Source organism: Sebastes umbrosus, chromosome 20, assembly GCF_015220745.1.
Source record: "Sebastes umbrosus isolate fSebUmb1 chromosome 20, fSebUmb1.pri, whole genome shotgun sequence".
Classification (NCBI taxonomy): Eukaryota; Metazoa; Chordata; class Actinopteri; order Perciformes; family Sebastidae; genus Sebastes; species Sebastes umbrosus.
In genome coordinates, this window is record NC_051288.1 from 17326450 (window position 1) to 17349023 (window position 22574).

At 40.2% G+C, this 22574-nt stretch overlaps 1 protein-coding gene across 10 annotated transcripts in view; it reads right to left on the reverse strand.

Moving 5' to 3' along the window:
* The window catches only part of LOC119479220 (zinc finger MIZ domain-containing protein 1-like), a 133093-nt gene that overhangs the window by 19532 nt on the left and 90987 nt on the right, over window positions 1-22574 (reverse strand). For 4 of the 10 annotated variants that reach the window (XM_037754578.1, XM_037754576.1, XM_037754577.1 and 1 more), the window contains exons 4-6: window positions 20175-20288; window positions 14478-14583; window positions 3309-3344 (exon numbers count right to left, since the gene is read on the reverse strand). In XM_037754578.1, the coding sequence (XP_037610506.1) occupies window positions 3309-3344; window positions 14478-14583; window positions 20175-20288 (256 nt within the window). Of the gene's footprint in view, window positions 1-3308; window positions 3345-8058; window positions 8958-14477; window positions 14584-20174; window positions 20289-22574 lie in introns of those variants that run through there. The other 6 variants (XM_037754582.1, XM_037754580.1, XM_037754581.1 and 3 more) reach the window with 3 other exon arrangements.

A 22574-nucleotide genomic window follows, 5' to 3' on the forward strand; every position in this document is an offset into this window, starting at 1 on the left:
AACAAATCTCTTCATTAAAAACAGGGCACGCCATTCAGGGTCCCAGTAAAGCACGGAGGTGGAAATCTATAGCGTTCCTTCGCCCCCTGGTGAGAATTAATTCCTTGTGCATTAAAGCCAAACCAACATTCAATCTTCAATCTGTTACTGTGTGTCGCTGCAGTAAGCTGATTGGGAGCAAACCTACATCCGTATGTCTTAATTCAGGAGCTAAAATCTGTCCACAGTGTGTTAAAAGTGTCTGAGGTCAAGTTTCCTCAAACAGCCATAACAGTGGTTTTGCATGTTTTAAAACGTTTACTAAAAATCATATTTATACTTAACAGCTAACCATTTTGCAAAGCATGCTATTGTGTTTTGGTGTATTTCAGTTTCATGCAACCGTTCATTTAATTTTGTACCGTATGAAAATAAACTCTATAAAAGAGACTCTATAAACTTGCTGGAGTTGTGTAACACATCACAGCAAACATCAAGTGAGCTTTCTTTGTCACATTATCATAGCGTTGAAATGCAATTAAAGTGCAGCTTTTATTGAAAAGTTGGGACTGTATTACCACGTAGTCGAGTAATTTGATGACTTTATCACAAAATCTGTTTTGTCTTTGACTTGCAGCTCGACTTGGACTTTAACACCAGCGACTCATGACTTTACTTGTACTTGAGCCTTTTGACTCGAAAAGACCTTCCGTCCAAGTGCAAAGCTTAAAAAAGGATGTTAATTAAAAAGTATGCCATGAATCAATTCTACTTTTTTATGATAAAGTTCAGTCGCACTTGTTTTAAAAAAATAAATAAAAACAAAATACAAAGTTTAGAAAGCATTCATGATTTTTGTAAATTGAATATATTATTATTCTGTTGTTAAAATTACATTATATTTGGTTAAGAGCGCATTATGACTTGTTTCGGACTCAAAACTCAAAGTTTAGGACTTGGGACTTGAGTGCAAAGACTTGAGACTTGGTCCCACCTCTGATCATTTCCTCATTTTTAATTTTCAAGTTTTACTAATTTTCTTGTTTTCTGTTGCTTTTCTGGAGGTTTTAAAAGTGCAATATGAATACACTTTATTATGTGATTAATATGATTTACTGTTAATTACTCAACCAAAGTCCCAAGAGTTCGCTGTTAACTGATTTTCATACTGTGCAGAAATGAGTGGAAATTAATGGAAATAATATTACAAAAAATCAGTACAGCATGCGTTTGAAAACAGTCAGCAAAAAATATCATGCATACATGATTTGTAAATAAGGAGCTAAAACTTGCAAAAAATACTGCCTTTAAAAAAGGGAAAAAGCACTTTTATTGACTAGTAAAAGATGAAGCTAAATCTTTGTGTGACACAAGACAATCACGTTTTGCTTGGATAAGACAAATCTTCACTAAACCCAACTAACTGACGACCCTTTCACCTGACACACTGCCCAGTGAGGCCGACTGTGTTTTTAAGCGTGTACTTCTGCAGCAGATTATCAGATGAGCAGACCCGCAAAGAAGCTGCTTACAGGAGCCAGACTGTTTCCCCGAGCAACAGGCTGCTATTATCGAAGGCCCGGCCTTAAGCCCTCGTCCACAATGATACTAATTAGGCACGGAGCAGATGTGCCCGGGCTAGTGCCCACCTCGGGGTGCTGGGCAGGGCCGGCGGTGTCGCGGCGGCATACACTGGTGGCTGATTCACCTGCGACCTTTTCACAGTGGGCCTGGGGTCAGGGCCTCCCTTTAGAGGTACAGTAGGAGCCGACACTGGAGGAGCCTGGGTCGGGTCCCGGCACCCCTCCAGGCTCATTAGAGTCATCCATATGTGCAACAGAGGAGCATTTGGATAAAAAGCTTCCTCGTGATAAACACTCGGGGCAAATGGAAACAATGAAACTCAAACCGTATCCATTTTAAACAAACCTTTCTGTACATATAGTACATATGGCCTCAGGCATGATTTAAAAAATCACTACATTTGGCAAATAATGTGCATTTTTTATTGTCACATATTCATCCAATTGCTTCAAATTGAATTCTTGCATTTCTATTAATATTTTAATAATTTTAAAATACATTTTATACTGCAATAAATAATGAATTTCACACTGTAGTTGTCTTTTTTAAAATGTTTTTTTTTTTCAGTTTCATTTTATACATTCTTATTGTCTAAGTTAAGTTTCTGGTATTTTGTCCACATACAAATAATCATATACACATAATACCATTTCATTTTGCCCTTCTATATGTGTCCCAGTACCAAGTATAGCAATTTTGGATTTTTATTTTATTTTTGTTTTGACTTTTCCGATTTAATTTTAGTTTTGGTTCATTTTCAGAGTGTTTTTGCTAGTTTTCGTTTAGTTTCAGTTTTTATATATTTAGTTTTATATAAGTTTTAGTTTGTTTTTGTTAGCGCCAGGTATGTTTCAGAAGTATGTAGCTACATATAGATACAAAATACATGGTTGGAGAACTGTGTAGAAATGGCCATAATGTAAAATTGTTGCGCTACTTTAGTGAAGCATTTGCGTTCAGTTTCTGTGGTTCAATGTTACGAGACTTGATGGAAATTCATGCTGTCTCCTTTTTTTGGTAGTGATATATTATAGCTAAAAAACTAAAACTGAAGTGAATTTACGTTCATTTTTATTTTATTTTTGTTCGTTTTTTAAGGTGCTATCGTTTCAGTTTAGTTTTAATTTTTCTTAAAGGATATAGTTTTTATTTATTTTCAGTTCACTAATAATACGTTTCTGCTTATTTACTGCTTATTTTACTATAATAACCCTGCCCAGTACAGAAATGCTGTTGCACACGTTTACTGTATCTAACATCTAATTTGCTATATTCTCCTTTATGCTTGTTGTCCCAGTTTCCTTAGAGCAATCATTAAAGTTTCATGACATTATTCTGATGTAAAAGCTCTGTTCACAACTCTTACTAACCAAAGTGTGTAGTGTGTTTAATTAACATACAAACCACCAGAAAGAACAAGGCATAAACTTAGGTTGTTAATGGCTTCAATGAACAGCCGAGAACACAAGTGTGAACTGTGAACGCAGGCAGGATGATAAAAACAACATGTGTGACATGCTTCATACTGTAAAACTCCGACAGACAACACAACAGCAGCCATGGAGCTTTTTCTAAATGAACCAACCAAAAAAAAAAAGAAGAAAAAAGCACATCTGATGTCATTCCACGTACAGTATGTCGACACGGCCCAGTGTGAGGACATAATGTAAGGACTGTGGTGATGAGGATGGTTGGTTGGATTCAGCCAATGTGCATGAGTTTCCTGTGCGACAAACAGTAAGTACCTGAGTCAGACTGACACCTCCTGCAGCAGTTGGTTTCTGTAGGGTTCAAATTTTACATTTTACTGGACTTTACACACATGTCTAAGATATTCAGTAAATGACAAGACATTTGATTAATGAGTCGCTCCCTTATTCAAACACAAACCTATGAGGTGACGGAGTCATTGACCTACTAAGGAGAGGAGAGAATGATTGAACATACTATACTTCAAATGAGAAAAAATTATGGACGGAATTGCAAAAAAATGTAAATTAATCATCTGCGTTCTTTTTCATTCCCACTAAAAGCAGTGACGTTACGTGCATAAGTTTGGAAATAACTAAAAATGGTTAGTTTAGATTTTTTGGACTGGGGTTGTATGTATACTCCCCGCGGTCTGTTAGGTAAAACTACTGTTTTTGTGAATGTAGTCTGGTGGCTTTGAATAGAGCGATATAACGACTTCAGTTCCCCGTCGGAAAAGGTCCGTCTGACCATCCACAGCCGCTTTACCTCGCCATCAGACGGCCATTTCCGACGGGGAACTGAAGCCGTTATATCGCTCTCTTCAAAGCCACCAGACTCCATTCACAAAAACAATAATTTTACCTCACAGATCACGGGAGTTGCTGCCTCGATCGGTTAGTTTGTTTGTGCTATTGTGTGACTTTTGGATCTGAACTAAGTAGTACATTGCTTAGCTTCTGTGCCGGTACGCCTCAAAGTTACTGTATGTAACGTTAATACACTGACTATAAGGATGTATATATACTGTACATGTAGCATCGTCATTATGCAGAAACCTATGTGAGGTTACGTGGAAAAACGTTTTTAGAAGAGCTTTGGAGCATTTTGACAATAAAACATACTTTAATCAAATTTTAATGTTCGGATTTGAATACATAAGGAACACCACTGGAAAGCTACAGAATGATATAAACCTAAAAAAAAAAAAAAATAATATCATTATTATTATTATTAGTTATTGTTTTCCCCGGTGATACATCTAATCACCATATCTGCTAATCAATGAGCCTACTCTTCTCTATTAGTATTGATTGAATACGTAGCTCTTTATCCGAGCAGTTAAAGAGGTTTGATCCGAATTAGACAATGATTTATAAGTATTGTTTGTGTGTGCAGGGGGGGTTGTGGATTGTGCCATAGACGTGTGGAAGAGGAATTATTGATGCAGTTTAAATCTCCGCTGTTCACCTATATAGAGGTCGATAAAGGTCATAGATTACTAAATGCCTCTTTAATGGGCGGATTTAGCGTCGGCCAAGCCTCATTTTCTGGTTCTTCACCGGTTAAGGACGCAGTTCTCTCTTATCTGACTCCTTAAAGCATCTTTTCACTGCTTTCTGAACAACATTACTCACTCACTCTGCTGTAGATACCGATCAGGTTAAGAGTTGACACCTGATCCACACCAAATGTACGACTACTCTCCACCTATGGGATTGATCATAAATCAAGATCAAATAACAGTGCACCCACTGGAGTCTGCTTCTGGTCGCTGTTGTTTGTTCTTTACAGGACTTACAGTGAGAATAACAAGTAGGCGGATGCGCTTGTGTTCCCCGAGGAGGAAACTCTACCTACGGTTACGCCTGGCATTTCAATGCAACTTAAAAACTCTGAGTATCAAAATTCTCCAAGATCACATCACACTTTGTCCCATTTTTGTGACGAATAAGTACAGGTAAGACAAATATATGACTATTTATTTCACCAAAAGTTGTTGTGCTTTCACCAAACATCACTGGTTTTCCAAACTAACCTCCACTGAAACAAACTATCTGGAGTTCATTGACCTAAAATAATCATAATTCACAATCCACTACACTGATTGGCTGGTACTATTGCTGCCACCTTCTTCTTCTGATCGATGGATGATTCAATATCAAAAGTGATCAAAATCCTATTTGGGGTTTGATTGGATGATCACACATCCTGTAATTACTTAAGGCTGGATGTTCTTTCATTAAAACCCCCATGTAAACAGCCTGCATGATCTGCAAATACACAAATAGTATCAACTGCTTCTGCATGCAAATTGCTGTTATTTGGATTTGTGACTTTATCGCAGAAAAAAAAACTTCAAAGAAGAAGGTCAGCGTAATTTCACACCTCGGTGAAATCGTACAGAGAACAAGAGATTCATCGGAGCTGACAAAACAACAGTAATGAATAGTTGGGACGTGTGGAGTGCTGTGCAGCTATAGCCAGACGTCTCTTTAACAACACCGCCTGTTGCAAAACCTCTCTTGTCTTAGCATGTTGGGAGCTGTCCCACACACACATTTTAGGGGGAAAAAAGAATTGAATAATTGCCCAAACCAGGACTTTACTGTTCAGCTGAACAAAACCCGTCTTAGTGGAGAGAAAAGCAAAGTGAACAATAAAGAAACCAACATGCCAACAAACATGTAATGCTCAAGTTAAGTCAAGAGGAGAAAGAAATGACACCTGAGTGTCTCTCTTAAAGGGTAACTTCAGTATTTTTCATCCTATTTTCCCATGTTTTTGTGTCTAACTGACTAATAGGAACAACAATTTCGGAAATTGGTCCAGTATTGAGGGAGAACGCTGCAACTGTCAATGTAATCTTATTGGGGCAAGCTGGCACCATCATTTACGTCCACTAAAAGCGCTGTTTTTTGCCATGACAGGTTCAGATTGTTATCGAAGTGTCTGACATTATGGAAAGAGTCTCGCTCAAGGAGTCTCGTTCTGAAATCTGCCGAGGTGACGTGTTGCTGGAAGACGACGGTAGAATAGTGGAATACATCCACAGTGGAAACGCGAGTGCCAGTCGGGCAGAGTTTGTTGTGTTGGAGTACAGAAAGCGTAGCTTAGTGTTATCTAAAAGATTTTCAATGTCATGGCTGAATATTTAAATGATTTCCACAATGTGAATGAGGTCTTTGAATTTGATGGCCGCCTGTATTTATTTGAGCCAGAGTATACGGATATTCAGATTTCAAGACTTCTCCTGAGAATTGGACACAATAACAAACAGACCTGATCAAGCGAAAGGTAAGAAAACGGTTTATTTCTCTGTAGGGTCCTTTCCATAATGTTGTCAGACACTTATAATAACAATCTGAGCCCATCAGTGGCAAAAACAAGCACTTTTAGTGAACGTAACGTTACATTGACGCTGCACACTTGACCTCGCAGCTTCTTTCCTGGCTGCCGGTTACAGCGTTATCTCTCAACACTGGACCAATTTCAGAAATTGTTGTTCCCATTAGTCAATTAGACACAAGATTGAAAATGAGATTTGATGAACTATTCCTTTAAGTTGAACAGGTGCATTAGCATCTCAATGCAGTATAAACCTGTTGCTCCTCTTTAAAAAAAGGTGCACCACCAGACACGATTAGACCGTGATAAGCACCGAATCACTGATCTGATACCAGTGAATTACTACACATGGGAGGGAATCTGTGCGTGAGCCCCGGCTGGTTGTGCTGTGTGGCACGGAGAGAGAGCGAGGGGAGTGGGTGTGATAAACTGCCAAGAGTCTCGCGGAAAACGCCGCCTCAAGTAGGTCAGCGCGACTCAGAGAGAGAGAGATAATCAAGGCCATTTTGACCCCTTCTGTGTGAGCTGTAAGTGGGTCAAACGCAGCAGTCAGCTGTTGCAACTCTATCACGCGGGGCGCTGCGAGGCACTCGTCATACTGTCAGACCCCATTCCGTTAGTTCAAGTCGTGGCAGGGTGCCCGCCTGCCCTGCACCCACACCACCGCCGACGCAGGAATCAAATCTGCTGGGGTGAAATATTGTGAAGTTACTCTGAGCATCAGCAGCACATCCACCTTCCCTTCTTCTTGTCACTGAATGCACCCCCCCCCCCAACTGCAAACACAACCCTCTTTAACTGTTGTCTCCTCCTTTTGACAGCTCACAGCTTTGCAGCTCTGTCCTATTCACAGCCACCCCCCCTCCGCCTCCCTCTCTATGTCTAAAATGCCACCCGCATTTCAACCAGACTAACTCCGGCAGTGTCCCTGCTCATTTCTCACTCTTCGCTGCACAGAGAAAAAGAGGAACTCATGTGTCTAGAAACACTTCTGAGCACAAATCTGCAACAGCAGAACAAAGGCGATACAGGGCAGCCTTAATCTCTGCACTACTGAAGCCAGCAGCTATTTTAAAGCTCTTTCTCTGTGTCTCTCTATCCCTCCCACCTTCCTCTCCTCTCTCTCTAACATTCTTCCTCTCCCCTACCCTTCCTCCTTCCTTCTTCTCCCCCCCCCACACGTTTCCCTCGGTGTCTCAGGGCAGCAGCTCCTCTCTCTGTTTTCCTCTCCTCTCTCCTCTGCGTGTCCAGTGACTGACTGCACAATACACATCAATTATTCATGGCTGCTCTCTCTCTCTCTCTGCGTTTTCGCCGGCAAAAACCAATCACAGATGGAGTCATTGCTAATGGGCTCCTGCTGTACTTGCCACCGGCTTCTTTGCACTCAAGCAACAAATACCCCAGAGACAATGAGAGGGGGAAAACAGGGATAAGCTGTAAAAAAAAAAGAAGAGAAAAAAAGAGGAAACTTCATACGAGGAGAAGGAGGAGGAGGACACAAGAAGAAAGGTACAAATAATTTAGCAAAATTAGGCAGCAGTAAAGGGTTAAAGAGAGAGAGGGAGGGGCAGGGGTAGAGGGGGAGACACAAGAGGGGAGAGAGGGGTTGGGTGGGGGGGAGGACAGGCAGAGAGGGAGAGAGAGAGAGAGAGAGAGAAATGCTTATCTCCTCACCTCGGATGTATGCAGCAGTTATTGATGTATCTTCTTTTTCTGTCTAGTGATCCATTGCTTGCTCTCCCAATACACACATCACACAGAAGCAGCCACAGCCACTTCGCCAGAAGGGAGAGAGAGGGGAGGGTAGGAGGGGAGGGGAAGGGATGGAGGGAGGGAGGAGAGGAGAGGAGGAGAGGGAAAAAAATGCAGGCAGCTCACATTTCAAACCTGCAAAGGGGGGTGGTGCCTAATGTGCTAGACAGCCTGTATCTTGGCCCGAGTCCAGTAAAAAGAAGCCTCAATCAATTCATTTAAAGCAGCGTTTTGTTGCGAGGGAGACGCCCGAAAAGTGGCAATAGAGACGGCTCAGGTGGGTACATTAAGCGGTGATTTCAGCAAACCTTGTCTTTTGCATACAGTCGACTTAATCCATCAAACTGGTCATTGTAATTAAGGGGCATGGAGGACCAGAGGAGGAGGAGGAGGAGGAGGAGGAGGATGGGTATTGTGGCTTCCTGATGCACTCAGAGAGGGAGGGGCCAATTAGACCACATTTGTCTTTCAGCACACATGAGCTTTTTGGATAAATAATTACACACATATAAAACATGTAAACTGTTTCTGGATTGTTCATCTGCAAATAAAAACACTCGCCAGCATGCGAGTCGATTCAGGTGTTAACTGATCTGCAGCTAAAACACAATAATGTGCATTTAATTAGAGACACAAAATACAAAGTCAATTAATTCTAATATGCAAAAACATCCCATTTTGTTGCGCCGCACATTACAGACAAAGCCATATGGAGCGGCTGAAGATGCTACCAATCACCTGCTGCTGCTGCCACGGACATAATAACTGCAGAGAAGGACAGAGGAGCTCAACAGCTCTTATCTCTGGTCTGTGTTTGCTCTTCTGGTATTTACTATCAGCTAAGTGCACGGCAGGTGACTTACAGCCCTGAACCCTTACTGCAAGTCAACACATCCATCATAGCTGGCCGGGAGGACTTCACAAACAGTGATCATAGAGTGTAAAACACACTGATGGTCCAAAGTGGACACACAGTGTGGATTTATAGCTTCTGTGACACTCGTGTCATATATAATAAGCCTTTAACCTCGTAAACTCTGACGTCCTGGCTCCGTCTTTACAAACTGGTGCAGCTGAGCTTTTTTCAAATCCATGTAACTGTTTTGTTTTTTTGTTCTAGTGGAGACCCAGAAGTTTCCAAAGATACCAAATGTATTGCAGTGAATTTTTTGAGAAATGTGTATACAATAATGCAAAAATACATCTAGAATATCTCCATTTGATGCAATGGTGCAGCCATAAATACATGGCATCTTGAGTTTTAATAAAGTAACTTGTAGCTAGGGTTAAAGGTTATTTGTATCTCGATAATGATATATATTACAATATAGGTAATTTCATATCTCGATAATGATATACATATATCACGATATAGGTTATTTTGTCTCTCGATAAAGATATATATCACAATATAGGTTATTTTGTATCTTGATAACGATATATATCACGATATATATCATTTTGTATCTCGATAACGATATATATATCACGATATAGCATGTTTTCTGGTAATCGAATAAATAAATAATCTATGTACGGAGTATTTTCTCATTTAATTAAGAACTTAAGTGCAAAATAAACAACAGTTTTAAGTGAAATTATAGAGAAAAAAAACTATGACTATCTTTATATGCATGCACAGAATTACAGAGTAATCAGATGAAGACAACAATTTGATTTATCTACACTGGGCTAAGCAGAAGTCTTAATCAATTCAGATTTTCGGAGAAATTTGAGTCAGTATGTGCTTCTTATTATCAATTAAGACGACATAATAATAATAGCCGACACCAGTTGAGGAACCACGTCTGCCTCACCATCATCTGAAATAAAACTTCCATAAATGGAAAATAAGTTCCTAAATGTGCATTTAAATCTGATTAACTAAACGTTGTTTATTCCTCAGATACAACTCCACTGCTGCTGACAGTCAAACAAGCTCTCGGCCACCAACAATGTGTTATTCTCTATTTAGGAAAAGCCGCAGCTAAACTATATGTTGAAGCACACCGGGCAGAGAGACGGACAGAAAGCTAAAAAACAACATTTTGGTGTGGGAAGCTCCGGGAAGAGAAATTACAGCCCTTCAGGCCCCGTGTTTGTGTGTATCTGACCTCTGTATTGTGTGTAGAATCTTCTCCACAGCTCAATGACAACTTGGTGTTCAGCACCACTTCAGTGGAACGCCGATGTACGATCGGCACTTCAAACTGTAGTTTATTTACGTTAGATCTGCACTCACGCGAACGAGAGAATTCAACCACTTCAAGTATAAAAGCTTGATGGCACACTTGATTTATCTTAACCTTAACCGACTTGCTTTGAAATGAGAATTACTACCATGAAGATAATGTTCCTCCTTCCATTCAGTCTTCACTCCAAACACTTTTATACTTTGCCAAAAACTCTTTAATGAAAATAAAGATTAAAAAAAAAAAAGTATATTAAACCACTTACTTAATAGTGTAAATCTACTCCTAATACCTCTGTCTACTCTGCACATACAACACCTGTGGCACGTCTCCTGCATGTCGTACATATTTTAAAGCCCTCTTGAGTGATTTTACACATATACATGGAGTTTACTTTACTTGGCTAACTGTTATGATGGATATTCTAGATAGATTTACAGATTTCTATGGTATGAATCAGTTGGTCACACTGCCTAAAGTTGATCTACAACTGCAAACAAACACAACATCCCCTCCTACATGACCATAGGTCCCACTTATAGACTGCATTTTGGCCATAAGTGACATGAGAGGGCGGAGCTAAGTGCAACCGAACGCTGAATAAGACATTTTTAGGCGACCAAAATGTTACAATTAACTTTCATGAACTAAAAACACACTGAGACGAAAACACGGACAAAACCCAGACCAGACAACGCCGTGGTAGCGTCCTGTCAATCACAAGGTGGCCACGCCCTAACGCATCCCATGCTTTATGGTGTATTTGACTCTAAATGGGACCATCATTTACTAAATGAACATCATGCTGTATTGAAGAAGACTTGAAACTAGGGATTGAGACCATAAACTCATGTTTACAATGTTTACTGAGGTAACAAATCAAGTGAGAAGTAGGGTCATTTCTATACAATCTTTCTATACAATCAGACTTCTTTTTGCAACCAGAGGAGTCGCCCCCTGCTGGCTATTAGAAAGAATGCAAGTTTAAGGCACGTCCTCATTGGCTTCACTTTTCACCATAAAAACTCCCACAATCAAACCAACTCAACAAGATGAAACCAAGGATAAAAACTCTGCTGCTGAGATGTTTTTTTGTTTTTCAACATGCTGACGCTGTTAACTACAACCCACGATGTCTTCTGATCAAACTTGTGTAAAACAAGCATAGAGACAAACCGAAACCTGAAAGAGCGAGAGCCGAAGCCCAACTAATTATCTGCTGAATAGCTGGTTTACCAGGCGTTTGTTACATGAGAGAATGAAGAGAAAAACTTCTTCGACTGGTCCCCCCTCTCTTATAAGTCGGTGCCTCCTTTCACTCGGAGGAATTCCAAGAGCTTGCTGAGGCGCAAACGATTGGGAATGTGCCACTCTGACCCTCTTGGAAGGAAAAAAAAAAATCGTGATTAAGCGTTTTTGTCGAACCAGACTGAACCGTCCTGCAGTGGACGGTGTGACACTGATGAAAGAGGCCTACTTGTAATGTACCCTGTGATGGAGAGAGAGGCCCTGATGAGTTTATCCACGCCGAGCTAGTGATCTCCCTGCTTTTGATGTCGACAGCCACGGCTCCACGTGCGTGGCTTCGCCCTGCGGTAAGACAGTCCCAAGTAATCACAGATTAATAGAGCAGGCTAATCTCATTCACAAAGAGGTCACTACTAGCAGACAGACGCCCCTCCCCCCAGCTCGGCCCGAGCAGTGTGGGCCGCTTGCAAAAAGGACTACAACTGGCCGATCCCCCTGAGTACATCCACTAAATCACACTGTGTGTCGAGTCAACTTATAAACCTCTCAGGTACATATGCTAACTGATGAAATCAATAGGAGCTGATAATGAACTTTTCCTCAGGCGAGAAGATACATAAAGCTGGTGTCATTAAGATAAAGGTCTATTTTTGCCCTTCCAAGCTTTTTCTTACAAAGAAATTAACAAACTAATGTGTTAAACTGTTGGAGGCATTTCATGATGAATACATGTGTCAAAGCTACAACCTGTTTCAGCTCCAAGTTGACTGTGAACATTGATTTCCTACCGCTCCGCCCTCCCCTCAGCGTAATTTCCTCCTCAATTTTCTCCCCATGTTCGGGAGAGGAATTCAGATGACATAACAGAAAATGTAACAGCGCGACCGCGGCCGAGTGTGTCAGAGCCAAGACGAGTTAGGCCTGGTTAAAATGGAACACCAAATCTGATTTACTTATTAGCGCTCAGCCATTGACCTAATGTCCTCCGTGGCAGGCAGCCCCCGCCGGTAACGACCACAGATCTTGCTCCCCTCCCGCCCACTTTTAACATAGATTTTCAGAGCAGATTACAACATGCACACGATGTGACCGAGCAGGCCAGTGGGTTATGAGAGTAAGATCTGGCTTCAAATGCTCCCTGGACACTTTTTTCTGAATTTTCCTTTTGAGAAAACCCGCTGGCTTTGTTAGCAGAAGATAAGGAACAAACATGAGGTGGAACATTTTCAAGCCGTCTGTATCCAGAACAATAAAAAAAGCTTGTTATGCAACAAATGGTTGTATATTTATGATTTAGCTGAGAAATTAAAAAAAACTTGGACCGCATCCAGGAAAACTGTCAGATTTGGCTAATTTAATTATCGCCAAAAGAACATCATGCACTGAAGCTGTATTCAATTAGACAGAAAATTCACGTCATCTTATGTCTTGTCTGCTTTTGCTTTGCAGATTTGCTCCTCGGTGAACACTAACTCGTCTGTCTCTGGTGCTGGATGGCTGACCTGCCGCCATCCTGGCCCCCATCATGTGACTCGCTCCCTTCCCCCGTCACTCGGCAACGGCCCCGCGGGCTGCTGGGGAGTGGGTCCTGCCCCTGGGGCCCTGTGGGGAGTGTTGTTTAAGGGCTTTCTCTCCGCCTTTACAACCTCCTCGACTGGGGCCTCCACTCTAAAGAGCTTCTGGGAGCTTTCTCCTCAGTGCTTTCCATTGACTCTCTCTCTCTCTCTACAGGCCTCTCAACATATCCATGCATACACAGGTACATGATTGTCCATGAAATGCACTTTGGGATGCTGCCTAGACTGGAGTACTTGCCTGTTTCCAAATGACTACTGTTGCAGGAAATTATTCAGACAGAGAATCAATTGGCAATCTTATCTAAGCCCATAAATTAGGGCCTGAGATTTGATTTAGCATTAAGTAGAATTAGAACATTTGGCAGTACGAGTTAATTGCAGGCAGAGAATGATTCCCCTCTCGTGGCCTACATAAGAGTGACACTGCATGATTTGAAGCCTCGTATTACCACATATGAAACCACGGACGCCGTAAATCAGAAACGGCAACACACAAGTGAAAATTCAAACAATATGTGGCCCTGACTTTCATGTCTTAGTCGACTTAAGATCAGCGAGAGAGGCCGAGCGCACAGAAGCGACTGCACAATCCTCATAACCCAAGACAGGTGGAAACCACAAATCAAAAAAAAAAAACTGTAAAGGAGCACAAAATATTCCTGTTATCTTCCGAGCCGCTGACAGCCGATACATCTTCATTCCCGTCGTGCTCCAGCGTGCCTTTTTCGCCAGCTTGATAACAACATTTAGCAGTATACATCTGTCCCAATAATCCATCACTGCACCAAGATGACGGTGCTGTGTGAAAACAGGAACTCATCGTCACTGATAAAGTAGTTTTTTGTCTCGTGTGACAAATTGAGTATTCTGCTGAACGCACTCTGTCTTAAAACTCCAGAGAAGAAACCAAATCGGGCTGTAGTTCTCCATGTTGTGGACAAGTTTGGATGTGAGATGCGACATGAGGAAGTCAAAGTTTATGAAGATATTAGAGGGCAAAAGAAAAGGGATTTTGAATCACTATTTTTGCTCATTTTGTATCATGCAGAGAGCCTTAAAATAATCTAAGATCATCATTTGTCTCTTTTAATCTTTGCAAGATCCCGATAATCAACTAAAAAGACATGAATTAAACATACCAGAGAGCCTTTAGAGTACTGTTTCTGGTGCTTTTCTGGAGTATCAGGATCTTTAAACAGTCTAGCAGCGATGGGTGGGTATCATGAAATGCTGCCAAGAATGCAGACAGGCAGGAACTTTGAGCTCAAACAGGCCAGCATGGCCAGATGGCCCGAGACGGCGGTTGAGAAAACTCTGGTCTTACCTGCTGATTTTGGAGTGAACTTGTCCCTGTTGGCAGCGCACACGGCCAGGAGCCGGTAGCCCAGGTCCAAGTCATAGCCCTGCTGTGCTGCTACGCGGCTGACCACCTGAAACACGACGACAGCATGCGGACAATGTCACATATTCTGTTCTGTTGTGGTGTGAGGTTCATTCCAGGGTCTTTGAAAGATAAAGCATTTTCTTACAGATAGATATGTTATTTCTAGGAAAACACTAGCACACGTCTGACATGACATAAATATTTTTTTGCACTTTTTTGGTCAAAAATAAAGACAAGAGGTCAATTTTTTATTTGTTGTTAACTGAAGACTTGCTTTTATTTCAAACCGACAGCAAAAACATTCAGGTTTTTGTAAGATTTATCAACTCAATTGATATTTTTATCCTCCTATACTACTCTATCCTGTTCTATCTTTATTCCATAAAGGAAGTCACAAAATTCGACATTTCGACAATCAGCTGGTGCACCCGATTTTACCGTTTTCAGGCCATTAAATAGGCGTTATCGCTCGCTATAAGCCTCATAGATGTGGGTCAGTTGGGGCCTACTACGCCTACTACGTCATAAGAGTGAAAGTGAAACTTAAAGGCAAAATGTTCTAAAACGTAAAACTACTTGAAACATTACTTTATGAACAAAAACAAAAACAACTTCTTTAGGTTTAAGCAACAAAACTACAACTTCTTTAGGTTTAGGCAACAAAACCACTTGGTTAAGTTTGGGGGACAACATTGTGTTTTGGCTTAAAATAACTACGTACAGTATGTTTCATGTTGTCTATGAGTTTCATGCTGTCTATACTACAGAGCCTCACGGTTGCTAGAGGTTGCTGTCGTCTTCTTTTATTCCTTCTTTCAGTGATCGACCATGTGAATAGATGACAAAACCTACTAGTGGGTGTAGCAGGGCCCTACTGACCAATATCTATGAGGCTGATAAATCTAATTGGCTGGCAAAGACATGTAGAAAGTGCTCAAAAATTGCATACCTCTTCCAAGGCTGCACTATCCTTTAAATGTGTTATTTTAGTTTCAGAACAAAAAATGTTTAATCTGCATTTAAATACACAGTGACGAACCATTGTGGGATAAATGTGCCTGATTTTATTCATTCAAATGCAGAAGTTGATGATTTCTTCTAATCCCATGGCTAAAGTTTTTTACCAGATTTAATTGATATTTGCTAAATACTTTTTGAAATATCTTGCTAACTAAAACAAGCCATAATACAAAATACAAATAAACAGGAATGTATACATAATCTCTTTGACCAAAGTGATAATATTGCTCTGAAATGAGTATTAAATTCACATTTTAAAAGGTACATCATTGCAGCCGTAGATGACGTAAGAAAAACACATTGAATACAGGCCCATCCTGGTGGTTAAACTCATCAAAGGAGTTCACATTTTGTCTTCACCAGATTCTCGCTGTTACATAAGAGTGAAGTTCGGCAGCATCAAAGATCCACCTCAACTTAAAGCATAAAGTCACGACACGTTTATCAGTTCCATATGAGTTGGTGGACAAAATGTGGCCTCCGGTGCCGCGATGCCCACTGAGAGGAAACATTAAGAGAAACATCCACATGCCACAGGAGGTGATGTAAATCACCCTTATGTGGCGCATGTTGCTTTGATTTACCATCGCCATTATCAGCTCAAAGAGACCCGCTCGAGACGTTAAGACTTCTAAGACACACTAAGGCCTGTGTGGACCAACGTGCCTCACTAGAGACAGATTCTCCTCCCTGCCTGGTTTTCATAGCCTCGATCCCAAGTTCAAGACGAGCCCTGAGGTATAACACAGCTGAACGCTGCTCCCTGCACCGTATCATTATCTCCTGTAAGTATAGTCTTGACGTGACACCAAAACAGAGCATGTATATCTGGCCTTTATTTATAGGAATCTCCCATTAAGAAGAAGATATACGAGTGTAGGCAGCCTAATTAGAATCTAAACTTGTGAGGGACATTTTGCTATAAATGGTAATTCTAGTGTAAGAAGCTACAAGTAGTTCTAATTTCAGGACTTAAATTGTACATAGTCAGTGGAGTTGTGGTGGTGGATTGTTTACCAAAAGTCAGTCAAATTTTAAACTGTATGCTTTGTGTAACTCTGTGTACAAGAAATGATTTAATTCTTCATGCCTTAGAATGAAGTCGCCATTAAAAACGGGGAACCTGTTTTCCCATGTTTTTTGTGTCTAACTGACTAATAGAAATAACAATTTCTGAAACTGGTCCAGTATCGAAGGAGAGCGCTGCAGACGGCAGCCGCTCACAGGCTGCTATATGGTTCTATTGGGGCAAGCTGGCACCGTCATTTACGTCCACTAAAAGTGCTTGTTTCTGCCATGACAGGCAATGATTGTTATTATAAGTGTCTGATGACATTATGGAAAGAATCTCGCTCAAGGAGAAGTTTCGTTCTGAAATCTGGCGAGGTAACGTGTTGCCGGAAGACAACGGTGGAGTACGGAAAGTGTAGCTTAGTGTTATCTAAAAGATTTTCAATGTCATGGTTGAATATTTAGATGATTTCAACAATATGAATGAGGTCTTTGAATTCGTATTTGCACCAGAGTATATGGATATTTCACAAGACTTCTCCTTGAGCGGGGAACAGACCGGATCAAGTGAAAGGTAAGAAAAAGGTTTTATGTCTCTGTAAGGTCCTTTCTATAATGTTGTCAGATACTGATAATACCAACCTGAGCCTGTCATTGGTAAAACCAAGCACTTTTATTGGATGTGACATTACATTGATGCTGCTCACTTGCCCTCGCAGCTTACTTTGTGGTTGCTGGTTACAGCGTTATCCCTCAATACTGGACCAGTTTCAAAAACTGTTGTCCCCATTAGTCACTTAGACACAAAAACATAGGAAAATAGATTGAAAAATGCCGAAGTCACCCTTTAAGCTCCCTTTTTCTTTGAAATGTTTTCATTTTTGAAGTCAGTTATGTTCAAGACATCTTGCTTATCCCACTGACAGACTGCTGTTTGGCACCGTAGCAAATTTCTCACAATATTTAGCTGTTTGTAGGAGATGACATCACCTGTCTGACATCACTAAACGCCGACGCTGAGGCAGCAGTGAGATAGAAAACATGCAGGCAACAGGGTGAAGTGTTTTACCATTACAGTCTGAGACCGGGTAATTTCACAATCACATCAGATTCTCTGTGCTCCCTCCCAGTGTGGTTCACGCTAAGGTCTATACAACCCATAAACTAAAAGGAAAAAGCCTTGAGATTTTCACGGCAGGAAACAAATTGAATTGGCGAAATGGAGGGAAAGGCACCTGCTGCTGCACATTAAAGCGGTAACACAAACAATCACTTGAATGGAGGGATGTGTCAGAGCGGTTTCACTGTGGTGCTCGAGTACAAATCTCTCGGGTTCCTCCGCTCGCTGTAGCCACGCTCCCTCGACGGGGTTACAAATTGCACCCAACAGGAGCTATATGTATCTCTTATCTACTGCTGGAGGCGGTATGGAAATGAGCATGTTAAAGCACAGAATGGCCCAAGGTGACAGGTGAGTGACACATCCACAGTCCGTCCATTGTTCTACCTGACTGTCTGTTCTGTCTCCTGGCCCAAAATATCCAGAGGACAGACAGTCATCTCTTCATTTAGGAACACTCCTGTCTGCATTGACACGGAATAATTCAGGAGAGGTTTTTATTGAGGAAATACTCTTGAACAGTTTATAGTTTACTCCTTTGTGGCTTGATGGCTGTGTATTTAAGCATAGTTTGGTTGATAAAACACAGATCTGTTTTCCCTTTGAATGTTCAATATGTTTCAAATACTATTTAGCCCAAAAACATATATATATAAATGGACAGCTTCCATTTCTTGCAACAGCATTTAGCGGTTTATCTTTGCTGCACGGAACGGTAACACATTCTGCGTCTATAATGCATTATAAACATACTTATAATGCGTTATAATCTTCCTATAGTACTGTATAATTATAGTTATAAGCACTCATAAATATTCATGATGCTTAATAACAATAATTATAACACATTATAAAGCATTTTATAATGACTTATAAGGTCAAGTATCATAATACTTCATAATTGCTGGTCACTCACTGACATTTTAGATTTAATTATCTTTTTTTCCACTTTTCTTTAAAGCAAATAATGACCACTTAAAGTGACTTATAACCAGCTTGTAATGCATTATATTCCACTTATACTACATTACTTTACTTAAAGCAAACAATGACCAATTGGAGTAAGTTATAATCACATTGTAACAGTGATTATAAAATGCATAATGAGAAGATTATAATGAATTACAACTATGAGAATTATAATTCAAACACTTTCATCCTTGTAAAAAAAAGTCAGTGAGTGACCAGTATTATGATACTTGTCATTATGTCATTATGAAATGCTTCATAATGTGTTATGTTTATTATTATAAAGCATAATGAATATTTACGAGTGCTTATAACTTTAACTATACAGTGCTACAAGCAGATTATAAAGCATTATAAGTATGTTTATCATGAATATTTACGAGTGTTTATAACTACAACTATACAGTGCTATAACAGATTATAACAAATTATGAGTATGTTTATTATGAATATTTACGAGTGTTTATTACTATAACTATACAGTCCTATAAGCAAATTATAACACATTATAAGTATGTTTATTATGAATATTTATGAGTTTTTATAACTTTAACTACACAGTGCTATAAACAGATTATAACACATTATAAGTATGTTTATTATGAATATTTATGAGTGCTTATAACTATGATTATACAGTGCTATAAGCAGATTACAAGGCACTAAAGTATGTTTCTAATGCATTATGGGCGTCATAGAAAGTGTTACCCACTTAATGAGCTATATTTGCTAACATTGGTTATTGCTAGCAAAAAAACAGAAGCTGTGTATTTAGCTGTATTGGACAGTGGAGCACTGATTTGAGAGTTTCTATGGACTTATTTGTTTTTCATTGGAAACTATTGTAACTGCTGTAAATCCAAGCGCCACAAAGGATGAAGCTGCAAACTTTTCAGAGCCACCTTTTAAGCCTACAGAGGCTGAGTGATTTTTGGTGGAGTGTTCCCTTTAATATAGATTGAACATGAGAGAGAGACTAATGGATTCTTCAGGCTACAAGTGTATATTTACTTCTTTCAACAGTTTAGTGTAGGATTGTGATTACATCAAATTACTCTGATGCATTTCAGCCAAAATCATTCTTTGTTTACAGTATACGTCTCTAAACAGTCAAGTCTTTTTTTTCAAATGTCATGGGATACTAATTTTTCAATTAATCAAAAGCCCCTAGGCATTTAGGCCGGGGAATTAAAGGCTTTGTAACTGTAGTTCCCTATAAGCACTGATTGCTTTGTGGTTTGAGGACGTTATTGCTCTCCTTTTCCTGTTCCAGTGTGCCGATTTCATGAGCCACGGCACAAACTGTAACTGAAGTCACTGAGAGGTGACTGAATCTCACTAGTTTCTACAGGGCGAAATACTTTTTATTTTCCAGTGACCTCGGTGGAGATCAGCCAGCTAAACATTAGTTCCCCCGTAACCCTGAGGGAGTCGTGGAAAGAGCCAATGCAGCATTTGTTTTAGCGGCCCCCTTTTTCATTGTCCTTGAACCTTCGAGTATGAGACTGGCAACTTACCGTTAGGCATCCCATCAGGCTTTGCTCGAAGGGGCGCTGGAAGGCTCGGGGGTCGCCACACCAGTCCAGCAACTCGGTCGCTGCTGTTTGGAAATTTGCTGGATTTTGTAAGTGCTGGAGGGGAAAAAAGGGAAAGATTGGGAATATGTTAGAGTCCAAGAACATTCAAAGGTCACTAGGAAACAGAATAGAGATGTTTTCTATATTAAATAAAACTAATAGAGATATCACCATAAAACGTCCTGTTTTTATTACTTCCATTGAGACAATTATTTTTTGTATTACAAGTTTTCTGAAAATTTTTGTTTAAATATGCAAATGAGGCACAATCTTATTACCTCCGCCAAGGACGAAGGCCTAGGAAGGAGGTTATGTTTTCACCGGCTTTGGTTTGTTGGTTTATTTGTTTTTTTGTTGGTTTGTCCATTTGGAGGATAACTCAAAAAGTCCGCAACGGATTTGAATGAAAGTTTTCAGAGGGGTGAGGTGTGGAACAATGAACAATCCATTCGATTTTGGTGGCGATCCGGTCATGGTCCGGCTTCGGGAATTTTTTTAGCGACGTACATGAAACCTGCCTTAGCGGAGGACTGCGCTCACCGAGTGCACTTCTAGTTAAATATGTGCTAATTTGCATACATTTCCAACATAAATCTGAACACTGGATAAAGCCAAGTTTAAAATTATTGTTTTATATTTTTAAAATATTAGAGTCAAAGGTTTTTACAGAGAAAATTTGGGATATCTCTTTGTATCACTCCATGAACAGCTATAAAAATCAATGTTTGCTATTTTTTTTAAGGGATAAAATGTTCTATAAATCAGGCTATGAATGATATATGAACAAACCCCACTGTAAAAACTTTCAGAATATGGATAGGAATAAAACTGGAAAGTTTGGTGTATGCAAGTGCTACTGAAGTTTTTGGCCCAGAGTGAGAAAAAACGTCCTTTAAAGATATGTATTGTAGAATTCAATACATTTTGAAGACACCACAGGTGAATTGCGTAAAAACTTTAAGTTTCCTGAAATGTTAGGTTTAAATATGCAAATGAGGCATTATCTAATGCAAGCTTTTGGTGAATTTAGGATAAATCTACAGACACAAATCGACAAAGTAGTAAAATAAACACTTAAATGTGTATTTTGGATGTTTTCTTTCCACTAGTCTGAAAAAAAGACATGTTATAGAAGTAAAATAGCCCAAAATCTCAAAATTGAACAGTGCATGAAAAAATGAATTTGCCTTTAATGTCTTGTTACTCATTATTGGTGGATAATATTGATCAGTATGGTAAGACACGATGAGAAGGCACTGAATACACACTGGATACATACTGGTCCTGGCCTGCTTAAATGATTATAGTACATTATAGTCATTATAGCTATTAAACACTAATCCTAATACGGCATAAACTATGCCATATTAGTTTGCTCCCTCCCTGAACCCCGGATATGAGATGGAAAATGGACGGATGCATCGTGAGAGAGTGTCACCAAAACAAAGGCCACGCCAATAACATGATGAATAATTTAAAAGCACTCAGAGTGGCTTAAAAAGAAGACAGTATTTTTACGACCACATTTCCCAAAATTGATCTTATTACACTTTGTGTTGTATAGATTTAAAGTATTAATGCACACAGGGCTGAAGCAGTACGTCCCCATAAGAGTCACGCTTCCTCTTTGCTCTCCCCAGGTTTCTGTAACGCCGCCTCGCCACTCTGAGTGCAATAAATCTCCCTGTACGGCCGCATGAATAGCCTAGGAAGCCCTTATTTCACCAGCCGGCCCCCGAGCTGTGCTGTGACTTTATCTGACAACAGGCTCCTTGACCTACAGGTACCCCTTTATGGCATTCATTCCCCCAACTGGAGCCAGCAGCTCACTCACTAACCCTGTTGTCCGTTTCGCTTTAAAGCGGCAAAAGGAAACTGAAAAATGGACCTCTCACTGTTGGTCATTTCTCCCCTAAAAGCTTTCAAACCTCAATATGAATCACTTTCTACATAGAAGACACACATGCACCTCCACTCTGCAGTCGCCTTTTGGACGGATAACATGCACAAGCCTTTGCATTGCACTTGTACAAAACCGGGAACAAATGGACTCCCACTCCACGGCATCAAAGGTAAATAGAGAGGTTTGTCAGCTTAAAGCGAATGGCTGCCTTCTTAACAATGCGCTTTGATTTCACTGTCGGGGAGAGAAAGGAGAAGAGGAAGTGACAGCAGCGGTATAGTCACTACCTCGCAGTGCTTTTTTCTTGTTTGCTCTTTAGGGGGCAGCAGAGGTCAGGATTTGATAAGGCATGCTTTCATATCAATTTACAAAGCCGCCGTTTGACAAGGGCCGGATGAAACCAGTCTTGTTTATTTCATGTTCTGTCCGTTCCCCCC